General features: G+C 39.4%; 1 protein-coding gene across 1 annotated transcript in view; it reads left to right on the plus strand.

The window, feature by feature from the left end:
* The window catches only part of FAM135A (family with sequence similarity 135 member A), a 153,936-nt gene that overhangs the window by 49,563 nt on the left and 83,682 nt on the right, over window positions 1-20,691 (plus strand). The window contains exons 4-7 of the mRNA XM_065400926.1: window positions 7,257-7,336; window positions 17,288-17,427; window positions 17,532-17,602; window positions 18,082-18,255. Of these exons, the coding sequence (XP_065256998.1) occupies window positions 7,257-7,336; window positions 17,288-17,427; window positions 17,532-17,602; window positions 18,082-18,255 (465 nt within the window). The remainder of the gene's footprint in view (window positions 1-7,256; window positions 7,337-17,287; window positions 17,428-17,531; window positions 17,603-18,081; window positions 18,256-20,691) is intronic.

The following is a 20,691-nucleotide window of genomic DNA, read 5'->3' on the forward strand; positions in this document are numbered from 1 at the left end:
CACTGACATCATCTCAAGGAACCACAGTTACCATAAAGTAGAGTGACTGTCCTAAGCTGCACTGATCTTTCCTTTCTTAAAAAATAAGTAACTTTCCCTTGATTACATTGTATCGTGTTATCACAAATTGTTTCTGATTTCCATGCAATCTTTAAAATTTTAACTACATCCAACAGCATTTAATACAGTCAGGAAAAAATGTAAATAAGCAAAATACACAAGTTCTGACATAATAGGTTACTTTTCAGTAACCGGGCTTATTCATCAAAAAAAATCTATTATGTTAATCTTTAATTATCCATACAATTTTTAGACCCTAAAGGTCACCTACAAAGTTTTATCTATTTATTTTTATTTATTTATTTTCTGTTTGAGCTGTTGTGTACGTCTTGTGATAGATAGCACTGGTCTACAATTTTTGAGAAGTCGTCTGCTTCAGAGATAAAATGAACTATTTATTATGTATTTTGATGTGCTGAATTCAAATATGACAATTAAAGCAACTGATTGGCTACTGTTTCTAAGATATTTAAGTTTTTACATTTTATGTCTATGTATATTGTGTAGATAGAGTTTTAATCATAAATTCTAAACCTAGGTCTTTTCATGTGTTTATGGTTGCTTTACATGATAATATTTCACCTGTCCTGTTTATGTAACACTTTAAAAATCAGCAAAAGGGTTATATAAATAAAATTTATTATGAAACAAAAGGCAAAAAACTATTCTGTACATAGTTTAGTCCTATTCAGTGTCTACTCGGCGCTTCTTGGCTTGTCTCTTGTATTCATTAAATGGAGCATCTCTTGTCACTGTCCAGCAATAGTCTGCAAGCATTGATGGGCTCCATTTGCCCTGATAGCTTTTCTCCATTGTTGCAATGTCCTGGTGAAATCGCTCGCCGTGCTCGTCGCTCACTGCTCCGCAGTTCGGTGGAAAAAAATCTAGATGAGAGTGCAAAAAATGTATCTTTAGTGACATGTTGCAACCAAGGCTTTTGTATGCCTTGAGGAGGTTTTCCACCAACAACCTGTAGTTGTCTGCCTTGTTGTTTCCGAGAAAATTTATTGCCACTAACTGGAAGGCTTTCCATGCCGTCTTTTCCTTGCCACGCAGTGCATGGTCAAATGCATCATCTCGAAGAAGTTCACGAATCTGAGGACCAACAAAGACACCTTCCTTTATCTTAGCTTCACTTAACCTTGCAAATTTTCCACGGAGGTATTTGAAAGCTGCTTGTGTTTTGTCAATGGCCTTGACAAAGTTCTTCATCAGATCCAGCTTGACGTGTAAGGGTGGTAACAAAATCTTCCTTGATTCAACAAGTGGTGGATGCTGAACACTTTTCCTCCCAGGCTCCAATGACTGTCGGAGTGGCCAATCTTTCTTGATGTAGTGGGAATCTCTTGCATGACTATCCCATTCGCAGAGAAAACAGCAGTACTTTGTGTATCCAGTCTGCAGACCAAGCAAGAGAGCAACAACCTTCAAATCGCCACAAAGCTGCCACTGGTGTTGGTCATAGTTTATGCACCTCAAAAGTTGTTTCATGTTGTCATAGGTTTCCTTCATATGGACTGCATGACCAACTGGAATTGATGGCAAAACATTGCCATTATGCAGTAAAACAGCTTTAAGACTCGTCTTCGATGAATCAATGAACAGTCTCCACTCATCTGGATCGTGAACGATGTTGAGGGCTGCCATCACCCCATCGATCTTGTTGCAGGCTACAAGATCACTTTCCATGAAGAAGAATGGCACAAGATCCTTTTGACGGTCCTGATCTCCAATTTTGCAGCCAAAATAAAGGTGATAGGCTTTCTTAACCATAGTGGTTATACTGCGCTTTTGTGATGCAAAAGTCACTTCACCACAAACATAGCAGAAGTTATCTGCACTGTTCACACAAGTACGAGGCATCTCTGCTCACTTTGGCTAAACAGAAATGTGCCCCTTTGCAAAATCAAACACTGACAAATAAGAGAGCATGACACTGTATGATTTCTAGAGCTGATATAGGGCAATTTGTTCAGCAGAGTGATGTAACCTTCGTTATGATTGCATCGTCCATGACTTCTAGGAATAACATGATGCAATTCATATCATGTATGACGCAATACCAGCTTCAGATTGCATCATTCATTGTTTTGCCTAAAAAGCAAGTACTGTCCAGTAGAGTACTTAAACAGAACATCGTAATTTAAATGCTTAATAGAATGGGCCGTTGTTAGAAATTATTTTGAAAATAGACCTGGAAGGAGCTTGGCATAAATTAGTTGGGAAGCTGAACCAAGCATACAGAGAGAAGGCACAAAGTCAGGAAAGATAGGAGAGGGCGAAAGAGGCAAAGGGGAGTGGTCAGGAGTGACGCTTGGGTGGAGCAAAGAGAGTGGGTGTGAGAGATAAAGGCAACAAAATACTTTGTAAGTGAGGAGGGTATAATTTTCTTTAGTCTGGCAAATAATGTAACATTTCTTTTAAAGTTTCTAGGTTATGCATATATCTCAGTGACTGGAATACCTTTTCACGTTGTAGCTCTTTGTCTGCAGCTAGATCCTTAATATTCACAGTACTGTATTTTCAAATCAGTAAGGCAGTGTACTGGTGTACAGTTTTGGTAAATAGAGTGTGTGTGTCTGTGTGTGTGTGCGCGAACGCACGCACGCAGATGTTCACATCGCTGTCGTTAAGTCATTACTTACTTCAGAAATCAGGGGATGAGATTTTAATTTAATGTTTACATACTTTGCCCTGAGCTGAACCCCTACAGGATTTTGATATTAGGATTAGAAGGTAAATGTTTTATGTATTAAAAACTACTTAAAGTATAAATCTGTACTGAGTATCATGAGGCCACCTGTCTTCAAAACAAACAACCAACCCTCTTCCCTCTTCAGCTAACCTAAATTGAACTATATAGTCCAGGTAATGGTATGTGGAGTTTTCCTGAATTGGAAGTGAGTAATGGGAGGAAAAATAAAGATGATGCAATGTATTTTTCATTTAAACAATTTAACTGTTAAACGAATACATCCCTCAATCTCTGGATACATTTATCATAAAATAATTTAGAACTTGGATTGTAAACATTATTGTCATTAAGTAGTATCATTAAGGTGAATTAAATTATTTCATGCAAAAAAAGTATTAAAGATTTCAGAAATCTCTCTTTCCCCTTTAAAACATACCTTTTCCAAATTCCGTTTTCTTTTCAGTACTCTTTTTGCTTTTTGCTTGCCTCTGGCCAAAGGGACAAATTAAGGTTTCAATTCAGCAAACCATCCCTATGCAGCAAAGTTCTTAAAGTTAAGTATGTTCTTAAAGTGCTTTGCTGAACTGCGACCTAAGGTCCTGAACCTGCATTGAAAACTGTGCAGATGCAAGGATCTGCGCACATGATTCTCAGTGTGTGTTAGGGAATCAGTTTTCTAGGTAAAGATTCAAATGGGATGAACTCTGAGTAAGGTGGCTGACATCTTTCCAAACTGTAAAACTAAATATTTATTCTATAGAGTACACACATTTTTCATGCTACTTCCAAAACCTAAATTTCTTAAACAGCAGTGCACTACTCTGCTGAAAATCTGAGGTGGACTACCAGCAAGAGTTTTGAAAACTACCAGTTGTGTTGAACCACAGTTTGAGAGCAGCTGTTTTAGAATTAAATAAATTAATAAATAGTAGACTTAAACAAATGCTAAGAAGGGCATATACTCTAGGTGCTTTTGACATAATTGATAAATATATAACAAATAATACCTTCAGTGCAGCAGTACGATTCACTATAACCCACCAAAGGTGAGACAGGGAAGTTAAAAGTTTGTATCAGTGTCACTGCCAGCAATTTCCTACCTTTGTAATTCCCCCCAGTTTTAAATGGGGTAAGGAGATGCTTGCCCCTAGAATCATAGAATATTAGGGTTGGAAGAGACCTCAGGAGGTCATCTAGTCCAACCCCCTGCTCAAACCAGCACCAACTAAATCATTCCAGCCAGGGCTTTGTCAAGCCGGGCCTTAAAAACCTCTAAGATTGGAGATTCCACCACCTCCCTAGGTAACCCATTCCAGTGCTTCACCACCCTCCTAGTGAAATAGTGTTTCCTAATATCCAACCTAAACCTCCCCCACTGCAACTTGAGACCATTGATTCTTGTTCTGTTATCTGCCACCACTGAGAACAGCCTAGCTCCATCCTCTTTGGAACCCCCCTTCAGGTAGTTGAAGGCTGCTATCAAATACCCCCTCACACTTGTCTTCTGCAGACTAAATAAGTCCAGTTCCCTCAGCCTCTCCTCATAAGTCATGTGCCCCAGCCCCCTAATCATTTTTGTTGCCCTCCGCTGGACTCTCTCCAGTTTGTCCCATCCCTTCTGTAGCGGTGGGACCAAAACTGGACACAGTATCCAGGTGTGGCCTCACCAGTGCCGAATAGAGGGGAATAATCACTTTCCTCGATCTGCTGGCAATGCTCCCACTAATACAGCCCAATATGCTGTTGGCCTTCTTGGCAACAAGGGCATACTGTCAACTCATATCCAGCTTCTTGTCCACTGTAATCCCCAGGTCCTTTTCTGCAGAACTTCTGCTTAGCCAGTCGGTCCCCAGCATGTAGCGGTGCATGGGATTCTTCTTTCGTAAGTGCAGGACTCTGCACTTGTCTTTGTTGAACCTGATCAGATTTCTTTTGGCCCAATCCTCCAATTTGTCTAGGTCACTCTGGACCCTATCCCTACCCTCCAGCGTATCTACCTCTTCCCCCCAGCTTAGTGTCATCTGCGAACTTGCTGAGGGTGCAATTCATCCCATCATCCAGATCATTAATAAAGATGTTGGAACAAAACCGACCCCTGGGGCACTCCGCTTGATACTGGCTGCCAACTAGACATCGAGCTGTTGAACACTACCCTTTGAGCCCGACAATCTAGGCAGCTTTCTATCCACCTTATAGTCCATTCATCCAATCCATACTACTTTAATTTGCTGGCAAGAGTACTGTGGGAGACCGTATCAAAAGCTTTGCTAAAGTCAAGATATATCACATCCACTGGTTTTCCCCATGTCCACAGAGCCAATTATCTCATCATAGAAGGCAATCAGGTTGGTCAGGCATGACTTGCCCTTGATGAATCCATGTTGACTGTTCCTGATCACCTTCATAGTCTAGTTATTTTGGACCAAGAAGTGGAGGAAATTCGAAAGTAATATTTAGAATAACATGTCAAGATCTAGGTGGTAATTAGAAAAATGCTATATTTGGATCCAGAAATTATTACATACATATGACTATATTGTATGTTTAAGATAATGGCCTTTGATGAGGCCATCATAGGGTTGACAGTAGTATGCCACCTCTACTTGGTTTAACTGAAATCAATATTACCTATGAAGTGATGCAAAGTCATAGCTGATCCAGTGATGAGAAATAAGTTCCTGTATTACAATGCGTCCCAATTGGATTTCTGTTGTGAAGAGTTCTCCTTTAGTTAAATAATCTCCTCAGTTCCTTACAGTAATAGAACGAGATGTTGGATATCTAATTTAAATATTTTGTATGTATTTTTTATGTAGTTAATGAAAAATTATTATTCTTAACTCATGCTTGACAGGTGATGAGTCATTTCTTTGAGTATTTTATTTTTATACCTATTTTTTCTACAGCTTCATTGCAGGTTTTTAAAAAATTGCAAAGCTTATAAATGTAATATGGGTGCTGTTTTATCACTTTTTAAAATGGTGATATTCTAGATTGTGTAAACTCTTCAGGGTAGAGATGTTCTTCCTTTTATCTCTTGTACAAGTATTGAACACATTATCAACATTTAGTTATTAACAATGTCTTCCAATATCTCACTATTTTTGTCACACAGTTTTGGCCAAACTGAAGTTTTCTTTTAACTTATTTTTGTGTCGGGTTAAAATTTAGAATTGATTTTAGTTGCCTACTTCTTTCTTATGTTACTTATGTTATGGTAGCATCGAGAGGCTCTGTCTGTAACTGGAGCCTTGTTGTGTTCAGTTTTGGTCACAGTATTTCAGAAGAGATGTAGTAGAAATAGAGGAGGATGGGTGACTAAAATGAGTCACAGGAGATTGACATGATTGTGACTGCTTCATTTAGAGAAGAGATGAATAAGAGGAGTATGACTGATGCATACGATAATGAATGGAATACTAATGATAAATCATTCAGTGCTAATTATCCTTTATCATAATATGAGAATGTGGGGACAGTCTGTGAAATTGAAAGGAATCTAACTTAAAAATGATACAGATAAATTCTTTACATAATGAATGGTTAACTTGTGGAACTCATTCCCACAAAATGTTAGTGAGACTGATCTTAGTGGGATTCAAAAAAAGGATTAGACACTGATATGGGTGATCAGAAATTCTCCATTACGTTAGATGAGAATTAGATGAGATTTTTTTTTTTAAATTAGAAAGGACCAATTTTTGTGCCTCTGAGAGTCTATGAAGAAGCTTCTGCTATGGGCATGTTATTCCTTAATTGTCCCCTGTAGAGCTTCTTGCACCTTCCTGAGAAGCACCTCGTCCTAGAGATGGGATACTAGACTAGACAGAGTACTAGGTTGAATGCAGTGTGGCAATTCCCAAGTTAAGAGCTATATAAAAATAGCGGTAGACACAGTCCTTGTCCTAAAGAGATTATAATCTGATAATGAGCTGGTTTAAATGTAAAACCTTTCAGTCTAGTCTTTCCATGATGATGAAAATTGGGAATAGACAGAACAAAGATCATGTAGTATACTTTTAGATTCTTATGTCATGATGATGAGATCAGTAGGAGTTCAGTAGATTAAAAGCAATATTGAAGATATATTTTCTTGAGCTATTTTGACCAAAAACCAAATCAGTATCAATAAGGAACTAGAACGGGATAGAGGGACTAATAAAATAGGGAAGAGAGAACCAGAAGATGAAATAAAGATGGAAATGAATTGTATAATTTAGGCTTCAGAATGTATTTGAGTTTTCTACCTATCCTTATAGTTAATGATAGGTAATCATGTGGAAAATAAAAGAAAGTTACAATTGTAACCTCATATTTTAAGGTTTGAAATTCTCTCTCTCCTCCCTCCTCACCGCTTTTAAAAGTGTGAAACTTAAAGAAGGTCATGAAAGGAAAATATGTATTTTGTATTAGAATTTTTGTATGTCTGTATATTGGTAAATATATCAGAGTGACTGTTTATTTCATAGTTTGCAAATGACTTTTTGGTCTCTTTCTTTAGTTTTTACCAGATTCGTGCATCTATGAAAATTCCTCCAAGAGTTCCGCACAAATTAGAAGCCAGCTTGTTACCTGTGACAGGTAAGTACAGGAATTTTTATAGTGAATGTAGTCTAGTTTGACTACATTAATTAAGAGGACACCTCCAGGATTTTTAGGTGCAGAGTCTGACTTGCTATAATTATTATAAGCTAAACGCCAGCAATGCTTCACATGCCTCATTTCATAATTTTAAAAAAAATCTGTAATAGTAACTGAGAATAAAAAGTCTCTTTTTGTGCTGACCTATGTAAATTATCTGCCTTGTTCATCTTCACAGAACTATTCATTGAAGCTGACTGTACGCTCTATTATTGGAAATGATACGGGAGAAACAAATAAAACAGCTTGACTTTCAGATTTTGTGTTGAGTTTGCAGGGTTGCCAAGTAGAAAGATATCTTTTTGCTTTTAAAGTGAGCAAATTTAATGTAGACTCACTGAGAGACCTCAATCACCATGACTTTATTAAAAGTAACTAGTAACCTTAAGTGGACCCACACATGAAAGGGAAAATGTTCTGATATACTTATGAGATTAGAATTTTAGTCCATTTGTTTGAATAATTGTCATTGCCTTTATATAATGCTATATATATTAAATTATTCTGATGAAAAAGAATTTATTGCCCCTGGCGTAAACCTTGAAAGTCAAGAGTACAACATAGCTCTGAAGTGGGGAAGGAGAATCAGGGTAGCCCTACTGACGTAGCTTTTAACAATACCATCTAAATAGCTGTTTCCTAAAGTCTCCCTCCCCACACCCAGTCCCAGTCTCTTTTTCCAGTCAGTCTGTCTCCTCTCCTCCATCTCCTTGTCCAATCTGTGTTGCCCAGTCTCCTTGCAAAACAAGTCCCAGCCTTCCTCCCCTGCAACCCTACTCCCAGTCCCAGCCTCTTTGTTCAGCCAGTTCCAGTCTTCTCCCCAACCTAACTCCCAGTGCCAGTTTCCCACTCCCTCCCCAAGAGCTTTTAGTCCCAGTCTCTCCACCCACCCAACCCCAGGCTCCCTGACCCAATCTAATGCCTTTCTCCTCCTCACCCCACACCCCCAGTCCAGCTCTTGTCAGCTAAATCAGGCAGCAATCCTCCTCCATGCTTGCTTGGGTGTAAGCAAGGGGATCACTGAGAGCTTAGGGGAGACAGGCTTCCTGCTTTCAGTTCCGGTGCTCTGATCTAGCCCAGCCTGTCGCCTATAGCTCTGGTTTCAGAGAAGGGCTGGCCCAGCCCTGGGCTGATGGACTCTTCAGGGAAGTTTATTTTGAAGCTCTAGCTACTCTCTACTGAGCATGTACAAACTGCAGTTTTTCCACACACTTATAACTTGGCCAAATCTGGGTGGATTTCCATAGGAATGGCAAAAGGCACATCGCTGACATACACACATACACTCTCACACAAAAAAGCTTCCCTTCCCCAACTGAACCTGGCCAAATTTCAGATCATCATGTGAGTGCTGAATCTTCTCAAAGAAAAGGTTGCCTGAATTTAATATGGGCAGAACAATGTATTTTCTTTAACCTCATTCTTGCGAATAGGTGAACCATTATTGCTGAAATTTCCCAAAACAGGTCAGCCTGAGGCTGACAATCAGCATGCAAAATTTCAGCCCAAATGGTTAAAGTTGGGCGAAGTTATAAGCAATTGTAAATAGGTTTTGCAATAGGAAGTATGAGGCAACCCCACTAAGTGGTGTTACCTCTCCTGCTTATAATTATAAATGGGCACTATTCATAGATTTTAAACTCAGGGGATTATTGTGATCATCTAGTTTGACCTCCTGCATAAAACAAGCCTGAGGATTTCCTTCAATTAATTCCTGCTTTAAGTTCAGTAGCTTTGGTTTAACTAGAACATATCTTTTAGAAAAAATATTGAATCTTGATTAAAAAATTTCTGGTGATGAAGAATCCACCACAACCGTTGGTAAATTTTTCCAATGATTAATTACTCCCACTGTTAAAAATTTCCACCTTATTTCTATCTGAATTTGTTTAACTTCAACTTCCAACCATTGGATCGCATTATACCTTTCTCTGCTACAATGAAAATCCCTCTTATATCAAATTTCTGTTCCGAAAATAGATTCTTATGGGGTGATTTGATCACAAGAGTATAAAAGTCTCTTTGTTGAGCTAAATAGATTGAGCTCCCTGAGTCTGTCACTGTAAGGCAGGTTCTCTAACCTTTTAATCATTCTCATGGCTCTTCTCTGAACCGTCTCCAATTTATCACCATCCTTCATGAATTTTGGACACAATATTCCAGTAGCAATTACACCAGTGCTGAAGACAGAGGTACTATAATCTCCCTGTTCCTACTCGAGCTTCCCTTGTACATTCAAGGATTGCATTAGCCTTTTTGGCCACAGCATTGCGCTGGGAGCTCATGTTCAGTTGATTATCCTCATAACCCCAAGAGTTGTTGCTTCCCATGGTAGACTCCCCTATACTGTAACTATATCCTATGTTCTTTGTTCCTAAATGTCTGACTTTCTATTTGGCTGTATTGAAATGCATATTGTTTGCTTGTGCCCATCTTACATAGCAATCCAGATCACTCTGTATCAGTGACTTGTTCTCTTCATTATTTGGCATTCCCCCAATCTTTGTGTCATGTGCAAACTTTATCAGATTTTATATTTTCTTCCAGATTATTGATAAAAATGTTAAATAGTGTAGTACCAAGAACGCAACCCTTAGAACCCCACTAGAAACACAGCTGTTTATTGATGATGCCCCATCTACAATTAGATTTAGAGACCTATCAGTTAGCAATCCATTTAATGTGTGCCATGTTGAATTCCTAACATAAGTTTGCTTAATACTTTCCATTTTAAGACCCCGTTTTCAGTTGCTTATAACTTGGTCAAATTTTAACTGTTTGAGCAGAAATTTTCCATGTAGGGTTTCTGCCTCAGACTGAAATTTTGTTGTTGTTGTTGTTGAAAGTTTGAACTACAACAGTGAAGCTGTTTCTGAGCCGCAGGTTCTAAGGCCAGAAGGGGCCATCGTGATCATCTAGCCTGACCACCTGCATATTGCAGGCCGCAGAACCTCACCCACCCCTCCTATAATAGACACAGAACCTCTGGCTGAGTCACTGAAGTTCTCATATCATGATTTAAAGAGTTACAAGTTACAGAGAATCCACCATTTACTCTAGTTTAAACCTGTAAGTGACCCGTGCTGCAGAGGAAGGCAAAAAAAACCCCAGGGTCTCTGTCAATCTGCCCTGGGGGGAAATTCCTACCCAACCCCAAATATGGCTATCAGTTGGAACTTGAGCATGTGAGCAAGACCCACTAGCCAGACAACTGGAAAAGAATTCTCTGTAGTAACTCAGAGACTTCCCCATCTAGTGCCCCATCTCCGAACATTGGTTTTTTTTGCTACTAGCAGTCATAGATGAGCTGCATGCCATTGTAGGCATCTCATCATACCATGCACTCCATAAATTTATCACGCTCAGTCTTGAAGCCAGTTAGGTTTTTTGCCCCCACTTCTCCCCTTGGAAGGCTATTCCAGAACTTCTCTCCTCTTATAGTTAGGAACCTTCATCTAATTTCAAGCCTAAACTTGTTGATGGCCTGTTTGTTCTTGTGTCAACATTGGCGCTTAACTTAAATAACTCCTCTCCCTCCCTGGTATTTATCCCTCTGATGTGTTTATAGAGAGTAATCATATCTCCCCTCAGCCTTCTTTTGGTTAGGCTAAACAAGCCAAGCTCCTTGAGTCTCCTCTCCTAAGGTAGGTTTTCCATTCCTCTGATCATTCTAGTAGCCTTTCTCTGCATCTGTCCCAGTTTGAAATCATCTTTTTTAAACATGGGAGACCAGAATTGCACACAGTATTCCAGATGGGATTTCACAAGTGCCTTGTATAATGGCAATAACACTTCCCTATCTCTACTGGAAATACCTCGCCTAATGCATCCTAGGATCACATTAACCTTTTTCGTGGCCCCATCACATTGGCAGCTCATAGTTATCCTGTGATTAACCAATATACCCAGGTCTTTCTCCTCTTCTGTAGCTTCCAACTGATATGTCCCCAGTTTATAGCAAAAATGTTTGTTATTAATCCCTAAGTGCATGACTTTGCACTATTAAATTTCATCCCATTTCTATTACTCCAGTTTTCAAGGTCCTCCAGATCTTCTTGTATGATGTTCCGGTTTTCTGTATTGGCAAGAACGCCTAACTTTGTGTCATCTGCAGATTTTATTAGCAGACTCCTTCTTTTTGTGCCAAGGTCATGAATGAAAATGCTAAATAAGATTGGTCCCGAGACTGATCCCTGAGAAAGCCCACTAGTAACTTCCCTCCAGCCTGATAGTTCACCTTTCAGTATGACCCATTGTAGTCTCCCCTTTAACCATTTCCTCATACACCTTTCAATTCTCACACTGTATTAATCTGCATCTTCTCCAATTTAACTCATTTCCCATGTGGTGCTGTATCAGTGCCTTACTAAAATCCAGGTAAATTAGATCTACTGTATTTCCTTTGTCTAAAAAACCAGTTATCTTCTCAAAGAAAGAGATCAGGTTGGTCTCGTATAATCTACCTTTTGTAAAACTGTGTTGTATTTTATTCGAATTACCGTCAACCTCTATTTCCTTAACTACTTTCTCTTTCAAAATTTGTTTGAAGACCTTGCATATAATTGAGATCAAACTAATGAGCCTGTAGTTTCCCAGATTGCTTTTTTCCCCTTTCTTAAAAATAGATACTATATTAGCAATTTTGTATCTAGTGGATGGTGTGGATAGTGTTCCCAGCCAAGAAGGTTTGGGGCTGCACATTGAATGAGGAGGATAAAAAGAAAAGCTGAATAACTACCATTCATTGAATGGGGCAGGGGGTCTTGTGAAAGTAATGTATGTGTAAGTAAAGACTGTGTCATAATTAGGCTTAGAGGGATTAGTTTTTTATTGGTAAATGTAGCTAAATATCAGTTTCACCACTCACACCCATTAATTCCATCAATAATGATCAAAATTTACAGCAAGGCAAAGTATGAAAAACCTACTTGAAAACTTCTTAGAGTTTGATTTAAGGCTATTTACTTTGTATATTTTGACATATGATGTTGACAATCGTTTGTTTTTTAATGTTTATAAAGTTTTAACTTTTTGAATCTTAACGTCTAAAGTCTAAAGAGCCTTCATTAAGTAATTATTGTCTGACACTACCATAATTTCCTGCAACTGTGAAAATTTAAATTGATTAATTAAAAATAAACGGATATTATCAAACGAAGTTCAAAGAAAATAAAAATCAAATTCCAACAAGCCTAGTCCATAATGGCTCAATGGGGACGAATTAAGTTTGCATAGGCAACCATAATTCTGTTATTTCCTAATAATTCCTGATTTTGCAACTTTAACGTTCTTTTAATATATATTTTGTAGACATAATATTAAAAAAATGCCCAAAGACCTCCATCAAGCTTGAGTCTCATTGTGCAATGTACTATGGAAATACACGGTTCCTTTTTTTAGAGTTTACAATCTAAGACCAGTTGTTATATAAAGGATGTAAGGAAAGGGATACAATCATATGCCCCTGGGAATTGTTCTAAGATTATTAGTGCCTACTATCCCAGTCTAATAAATCTGGACAGTTTTAGTTCAGTAGCTGCTCTGAGTCCTTCCTGTTGTGTGGAAATTGCTTGTTATTTTGAGGAAAAGATTAATCAGATTAGGGATGGTGTCATAACTATAAAGGGAAGGGTGACAGCCCTCCTGTGTACAGTGCTAAGATCCCTCCTAGCCAGAGACTCCAAATCCTTTTACCTGTAAAGGGTTAAGAAGCTCGGGTAACCTGGCTGACACCTGACCCCAGGGACCAATAAGGGGACAGGATACTTTCAAATCTTGGGGGGGGAAAGGCTTTTGTGTGTGTCCTTTGTTTGAGGGGTTGTTCGCTCTTGGGACTGAGAGGGACCAGACATCAATCCAGGTTCTCCCCATCTTTCTAAACAAGTCTCTCTCTTATTTCAAAATTGTAAGTAAAAGCCAGGCAAGGCGTCTTAGATTTACTTTGTTTTTCTCAACTTGTAAATGTACCTTTTACCAGAGTGTTTATTTTTGTTTGCTGTACTTTGAACCTAAGACAGAAGAGGGGGGTCCTCTGAGCTCTTTAAGTTTGATTACCCTGTAAAGTTATTTTCCATACTGATTTTGCAGAGATGATTTTTACCTTTTGCTTTAATTAAAAGCCTTCTTTTTAAGAACCTGATTGATTTCTCCTTGTTTTAAGATCCAAAGGGGGTTTGGATCTGTATTCACCAGGAGTTGGTGAAAGGAAGGAGGGGGGAAGGGTCAATCTCTCCTTGTTAAGATCCAAGCAGTTTGGATCTGTATTCACCAGGGAATTGGTGAAAGGTTTCTCAAGGCTTCCCAGGGAGGGAATCCATCGAGAATGGTGGCAGCGGGACCAGAGCTAAGCTGGTAGATAAGCTTAGCAGTTTTCATGCAGGCCCCTACATTTGTACCCTAAAGTTCAAAGTAGGGATACAGCCTTGACAGATGGTCTGGCTGCTTCCATGTTGGTACAAGAATGAATGAATTCTCCACTGATTTTGTTCAGTGATTCCCTAGCTTGACCTTTCAGTCTCCCCCACCCTGAAACTGCATAACCCACAGGAATTAACCCCCTGGAGTGTATCGAAGGTTGTTGAGAGACTAGTCTGAAGAGTCTGTAGTTATTTTTTTTTTTTTAAAAAAAGTATCTGTCTGGGTATCAAAGGAGTAGTTTCTTTCTCTGCCAGTGCTGCCAAGACTTGGGTCAAGTCTGTCGAGTCCTCTGTCACATTGGGTTCCATACATAGGTAACGGGTCTCACTCACAATCACTGCTCTTTGAGTTTGATTTTATTATTTATTTATTTATTAATGGGGAGGAATGAGGAGAGGGAACTGTCCCAATCATGTAAATGTGAGGGAGGATGATGCAGTAGACGATGCTTTCATAGGCCCCTACTTGATAACTGGGCTTGAGGAATCAGCTCAAAAGGACTCTTCACAGGAATATGTGTTTGTAACAGAATGGTTTGTGTGTGGGCTGGAGAGCCTGGGGCTAAGCCAGCCCTGATTACAAGATGAGCCTCCTGTAAGTGGAATCAGGGGATTCCAATAGAAAAGGTAGCAGGAAGCTGCAAGGGAGTGTGGTTGAGAGAGTAACTGAAACTGCCAAAGGCTGGAAACCTGACAGTAATATGTGGAAGTTCAGGAGAAAGCTCTCCAGGCAGGGAAGCCTATGAGAGACCCTGCCCAAGGAGCAGGGCTGAGACTGCAATAACCTGTCTGAAAAGGCCTCTGGAGAAGGACAAACTCCAGACAAGAGGTACGGGGAAGTAGGGATGTAAATATCGTTTAAAAAGTTAACCATTTAAACGATTAAAAATATTTTGTTTAAGTGGTTAACTGATCAAAGGGCTGACTGGCACGGCTGGGGCTAGGGCCGATCTGGCTGGCGTGGCTGGGGCTGGGCTCAATCTCCCGGAGGCTACTGAAGCCAATCCGGGAGGTTTTAGGCGGCTAAAAGTCCGGCAGCGTAGCAGGGCTAAGGCAGGCTCCCTACCTGCACTGACTCCGTGCGGTTCCTGGAAGTGACCAGCATGTCCCTGCTGCCCTTTGGCACAGGCGGTCCCAGGGGGTCTCTGCACGCTGCCTCCAAACCCAGCACCGACTCCGCAGCTCCCATTAGCTGGGAGCTGCGGGGCCAGCGCCTGCGGGCAGGGGCAACATGCACAGCTGCCTGGCCATCCCTGAGCCTAGGAGCTGCTGCTGGACATGCCGCCACTTCCAGGAGCCGCCCCAGGTAAGCACCTCCCGGCTGGAGCCTGCACCCTGAACCTTCTCCTGCACCCCAACCCCCTGCCCCAGCCCTGAGCCCCCTCCTGTACCCAAACTCTCTCCCAGAGCCTGCACCCTCTCCTGCATCTCAACTCCCTGCCTCAGCACCAGTGAAAGTGAGTGAGGGTGGGGGAGAGCGAGGGGCGGGGGGCTGGAGTGAACGGGGGCGAGGCCTCGGAGAAGGGGCAGGGCAGGGGCATGGCCTTGGGGGAGGGGTGGGGAAGGGGGCTGGGAAAGGGTGTTTGGATTTGTGCGATTAGACAGTTGGCAACCCTAGGTGCTGGAGAGTGACTTCGGGCCACGAGGGAGTGCTCATGGTACTACACTGTGTTTGTCCATGTGTGGACTTTAAAGATTCTTCTTTGCTGACTGTTGATCTGCCTTGAAAGAATCTATTCTTTCTCACCATCAAACTCATGTAAGCTCAGTGCATCCTCAGCATCATTCTCCTATACCATTCTGGATTGGTGCAGTCTATAAAAGGGACAAGATTTGGGCAGCTGTGTAAAGCTGAAAATGTGACTCATTTTGAAGTCATTATCAATGGTGACTATCCCTTGGGATTGATAGGATTCAGCTTGTATAGCTGTTTTATCCAAGAAGAATGCAGAGAGCTTGCAGGGCAGGAGACAGAGAACTTGAATTTGAGTTGGATAGAGCTCATAGCAATCATAAATGTAACTTGAGTATGTAGATATAAACACTCCAATGAACTAATACTTATATTTGCATCTAGTTCCTGATAGATTGCAAAAGGCAAAACTAAAATGTTATCAGGGTTATAGAAGGGCATTGTCTGCCACACTCACAGAATCTAGAAGTGGAAAACATCGATTAGGATATAGCCCTGTCTGCCCGTTGAGGATTGTTCCTTATTGCATAGTAGTGTTCTTACTCTTATTTTGCCTACTCTAGTTTAAGTGTATTTCCTTGGTCATTATTCAGTAGGCTAATGCATTTCACTATCAGTAAATATTTGCTTTTTAAATTGTATCTCATTTACTCCTAGCTAAATCCCTTCTGTTTGCTGGATGAATCCTCTACATTCTGGTCACACCCTTCAAATATTTGTAGACTATTCATTACTTACCCAACTTTTTAAATATTTCCTTTCAAGTCAGTCTCTCCACTTCTCTAACCATTCTTGCCATATTTCTGTTCACGCATTTTCTTCAGTCCATCCTGTCCTTAAAGTAAATGTGCCATATTGAACAAATATAAGACTTGGATACGATGTAATGTAGTCAGAGTAATGTGCACATAATTGGAAGCCAAGAACACCTACTTTCTAATTCCAGATCATCCACTGATTCACTCGGTGGCTTTGGTCAAGTCAGTTAACCTCTCTGCCTGAATTTTGCCAACTCTAAAATGTGGGTAATACGTAACTGTCTCACAGGATGCTGAGAGGACTGATTACTTAAAGTTTGTAAAACAATATGGAGATGAAAAGTGCTAAATACCATTGCTTTGAAGATTCAGGCAATCTAAGTGTGCTTCCCATCATTACATTTCACTACCTTATTTGGTTTATTAATTAGGCAAAAATAGTTTAGTGTCCTCAGTCCACCACATTTTTGATCAGTAGTACATATTTGTATATGATTGAAGAATTTAACTGTACGGTTTGTTTATGATTTCCAATGAGAAAAAAAAGCATGAGACTGTTGGATCTTATAAGGGAACAAAGAGGAAGTAATATATTACAGGTTTAGCAAACATTTAACTGCCCTCTTCTCATTTTAAATCACTCCCGAAGAATCACTTCTAAGCCAGTGCCACAAGAAGTGAATCAACAAATACACTTGTATATTACATTATATAATACAATTTTTCTTTTAAAAAAATCTGACTGCACTGTGTTACACCTTTGCTCAGTAACTTTGTAATCTGATTGCTGTAACCCCCTATTCTTCCTGCAGTGTCCCCTCTCTCTGGTTTTATTGGCTCACTTCATTGCATCATATCTGAAATTAGATAGAAATTCTTCGAGATTAGGACCTTGGCTGCTGTAAGGTGTCTAGCACACATTTGGATGCTGTAAAATAATAATTGGTTTCAAAGTAGAACAAAAGAATATTTTCATTATCTGCACTGTATTCTTTTAAAACTTCAATGTCTGCTTGATTTTCAGGTGCTGATCTTGCCTTTCCAGCTTCAGTCCATGACAATGTAATTTGCAGTAAAACATTTCAAATTCTGTACAAAAATGAGGAGGTTTCTGTGAATGATGTTATGATCTTCAAAATTAAAATGCTCTTAGATGAACGGAAGGTAATCTGCCATCAAGTATATTTAACTATTCAGATACTTCAGATCCTTTAGGCATAATTTGCAAAATACTGAACATAATTGTCATGTTTTTAACTCCTTTTCAGATTGAAGAATCCCTTAATGAAATGAATTTCCTGCTATCCTTAGATCTATACTTCACAGACACAGATTATTCGTAAGTTTAAAAATAATATATATTTTATTAAATAAATGAAATGCCTGTTAACTGCTTTTTTAAAATGGAGAGATTAAAATTATAACATCTTACATATAAAATATTGCTCAAACGTTTTTAAAATCTAGAATGCTTAATTTATTTTAAATCAGCTATTCATATATTAGAAGTTTATTTGTATGGGCAAGAAAATCTGGTTAATCTCTTGAGACAGCTTGCAGACTTTAATTACTATGTTTAGGAGAGATTCCTTGTTGTTTACCTATTCATCCTGCTGTTCCCTTTTAGAGATGTAATTATATTTATACATGATATGGTATAAAACAATACTATATTTAATATATTAAAGTTATTGAAGACCAATATGGCTATGGCCTTGTGTCATTTAAATAATGGCTTGCTGTTTCTTGTATTGGGGATTTTATTATTGGATGACTTAAAACATTGTTCCAGTAATTACACTTTTTTTTTTTTTCAAGGCCAGATGATCTGAGCACACTGCAACTAATTAGTAGCCGAACTTTAAAGTTGCACTTTAGCTTACACCAGGGCCTTCATCACTACGTCAATGTTATGTTTGATTACTTCCACCTCTCTGTCATATCTGTTACAGTCCATGCTTCTTTGGTTGCTCTACACCAGCCATTGATAAGGTAATATCCCATTAATAAGATTCAATTAATGTATTGGATTATTAGTTATTGTAACTTACTTGAGTAAGTTTATGTATATGATGTATTGTGCTTTATGATGTTTTAGATTAGAAGCTGTTTTGGTGGTTTTTTGTTTTTTTCCTAAAACTGTGAAATTTTGAGTTCTAGTTTGTGCTAGAATAAAAGGAGTGCAGGTGGTAAAACACAGATAACTGTAGTAATTTAATACACCCAAGAGAAAAGAAGTAGAGAGCAAGCAATATCACCCTCTGCTAGTGTTCATACAATCTGTAGTTAGGGTGAGGTGATCTCTATTCATTTTATTTATCTTTTTTATCCATGGGTTGAATTGAGCTGACTCTCAGTGGCTTGTTGAGATAGTACTCTTTCCTGATTTCTACACTTTGCACTCCAGAATCTGCTTTCATTTTTTTATTACATCTCTAGCCTTCATAGATGTGAAGAAAAGCTATATAATGTGAACACAGTATAACCAGTATGATAGTGTCTTTTTGAGTGCTCAGGCAGCTTGAAAAAGTAGCTGAGGTGTAAACTTCCATTGATTATTTAAATTGACCGTTAACTCTGAAGCATAGTGATGACACTATCCACATCAGCTTTAACTGTTACATAGATTATCAAAGGATATGCCAGAAAGAAGAGGGATAACCCTGTTATGAATTGAGCATAGTCTATACTGCATGTGATGCTTCATTTTGTCCTGGGTGGAGGAGCTTAATTCGTGGACAGAGCTTAGGAGAGTAACACCACTTTCCCCCCCCCCCCCCCACAGTGTTATGTTATAATTATTTTTTGCAGGAAGACACTGTGGAATAATGAATAAAGGAGTATATGGGCTTGTACATTCTCATTCTAGCAGGGTTTGGAGTGACCCTGTATTTGGTGGTATTCTCTACTGGTACCTTTCTGATGGCCTTACCAGTATGTGTTGAATTAAAGTGTTTATTTTAAGAGTTTCTTTTTCTTATTTACGTGCCCATACGAAACTTACATTTCAGTAATCTAACTGATGGAGCTTTAAAAGTGTTGTGTTAGGTTGTCTGCAGCTATGGAAAAACCTACAAACAAACCTTTTTTTAAAGTAGTATATATATTTATGCAAACAGGTAAACTAAACTAATAATGCCAAATTAACAAAACAACCATCTATTCCTCTCCCCCCCCCCCCCACATGCAATTAAGCAATATCATGCTCTGTAGCCTACATTTATATTCTACATCTGTACTATTGTGACTCAACAACAAAAGTAGGACTCAACTGAGCAGCTTTTACCATTATTGCAGCAAGAGAACCTACTGCATGGTTTTATTTGAATATTTATTATTTGTATTACAGTAGTACCTAGATGTCCCAAATGAAAGCAGGGTCTTATTGTGCTTGGTGCTGTCCATACACATTTTAAGAGACTATAGCTCACCCTTTGTCTTGTCTATTTAGAAAGAAAGTATTGTTTCCCTTGCCATTACAAAGATCAGAACTGAGGAAAGAAACATTAAGGGTATGTCTATACTGCACACTCCTTACAGCAATGTGTAGAATACATACACTGCATGTCCCTCTAGAATGTTTGTAAATAGCAACATAGACAGTGAGGCACTGCTTATGTGAGTAAAGACACACCAGAACCCTTAGGGTATGTACCCTACATGGTTCTCTATGCTCTCAAGTAGTGCCTCTCCTGTGTACCCTGCTATTTTTAGCAGTGTAGTATCCTGCTTCTTCCCCACTGTGGGAGCCTTTCCCCACTGCCAGAGTCTCTCTTTTTGTGTTGGGGAAAGATTCTGGCAGCTCCCTGCTGCCAGAGCCTTTCTCTGCTTCAGGGAGCTGCGAGACCCTTCCCCTGCTACCTCGCTATTGCCATAGAGACCGTCACTAACTTGTGTAGCTACAAGCCACAGTGTGGATGAAGTTTGCTTTTCATTCTGGTGTGTAGCTACAAATACAGTAACTCCTCACTTAACACTGTAGTTATGTTCTTGAAAAATGCTACTTAAAGCGAAACAATGTTAAGTGAATCCAATTTCCCCATAAGAATTCATGTAAATCGGGGGTTAGGTCCCAGGGAAATTTTTTTCACCAGACAGACAGACAGACAGACAGACAGACAGACACACACACACACACACACACACACACACACACACACACACACACACACACACACACACTATAAGTTTTAAACAGACGATTTAATAGTGTACACAGCAATGATGATTGTGAAGTTTGGTTGAGGTGGTGAAGTGAGAAGGTGAAAGAGGGTGGGATATTTCCCAGGGACTGCCTTGCTCTAAATGTTGAACTAGCACTCGGATAATAACAACAAGGAGTCCAGTTGAACCTTAAAGACTAACAGATTTATTTGGGCATAAGCTTTTGTGGGTAAAAAACCTCACTTCTTCAGATGCATCTGATGG

The sequence above is a fragment of the Emys orbicularis genome, chromosome 3, assembly GCF_028017835.1.
Source record: "Emys orbicularis isolate rEmyOrb1 chromosome 3, rEmyOrb1.hap1, whole genome shotgun sequence".
NCBI classification, from domain to species: domain Eukaryota; kingdom Metazoa; phylum Chordata; order Testudines; family Emydidae; genus Emys; species Emys orbicularis.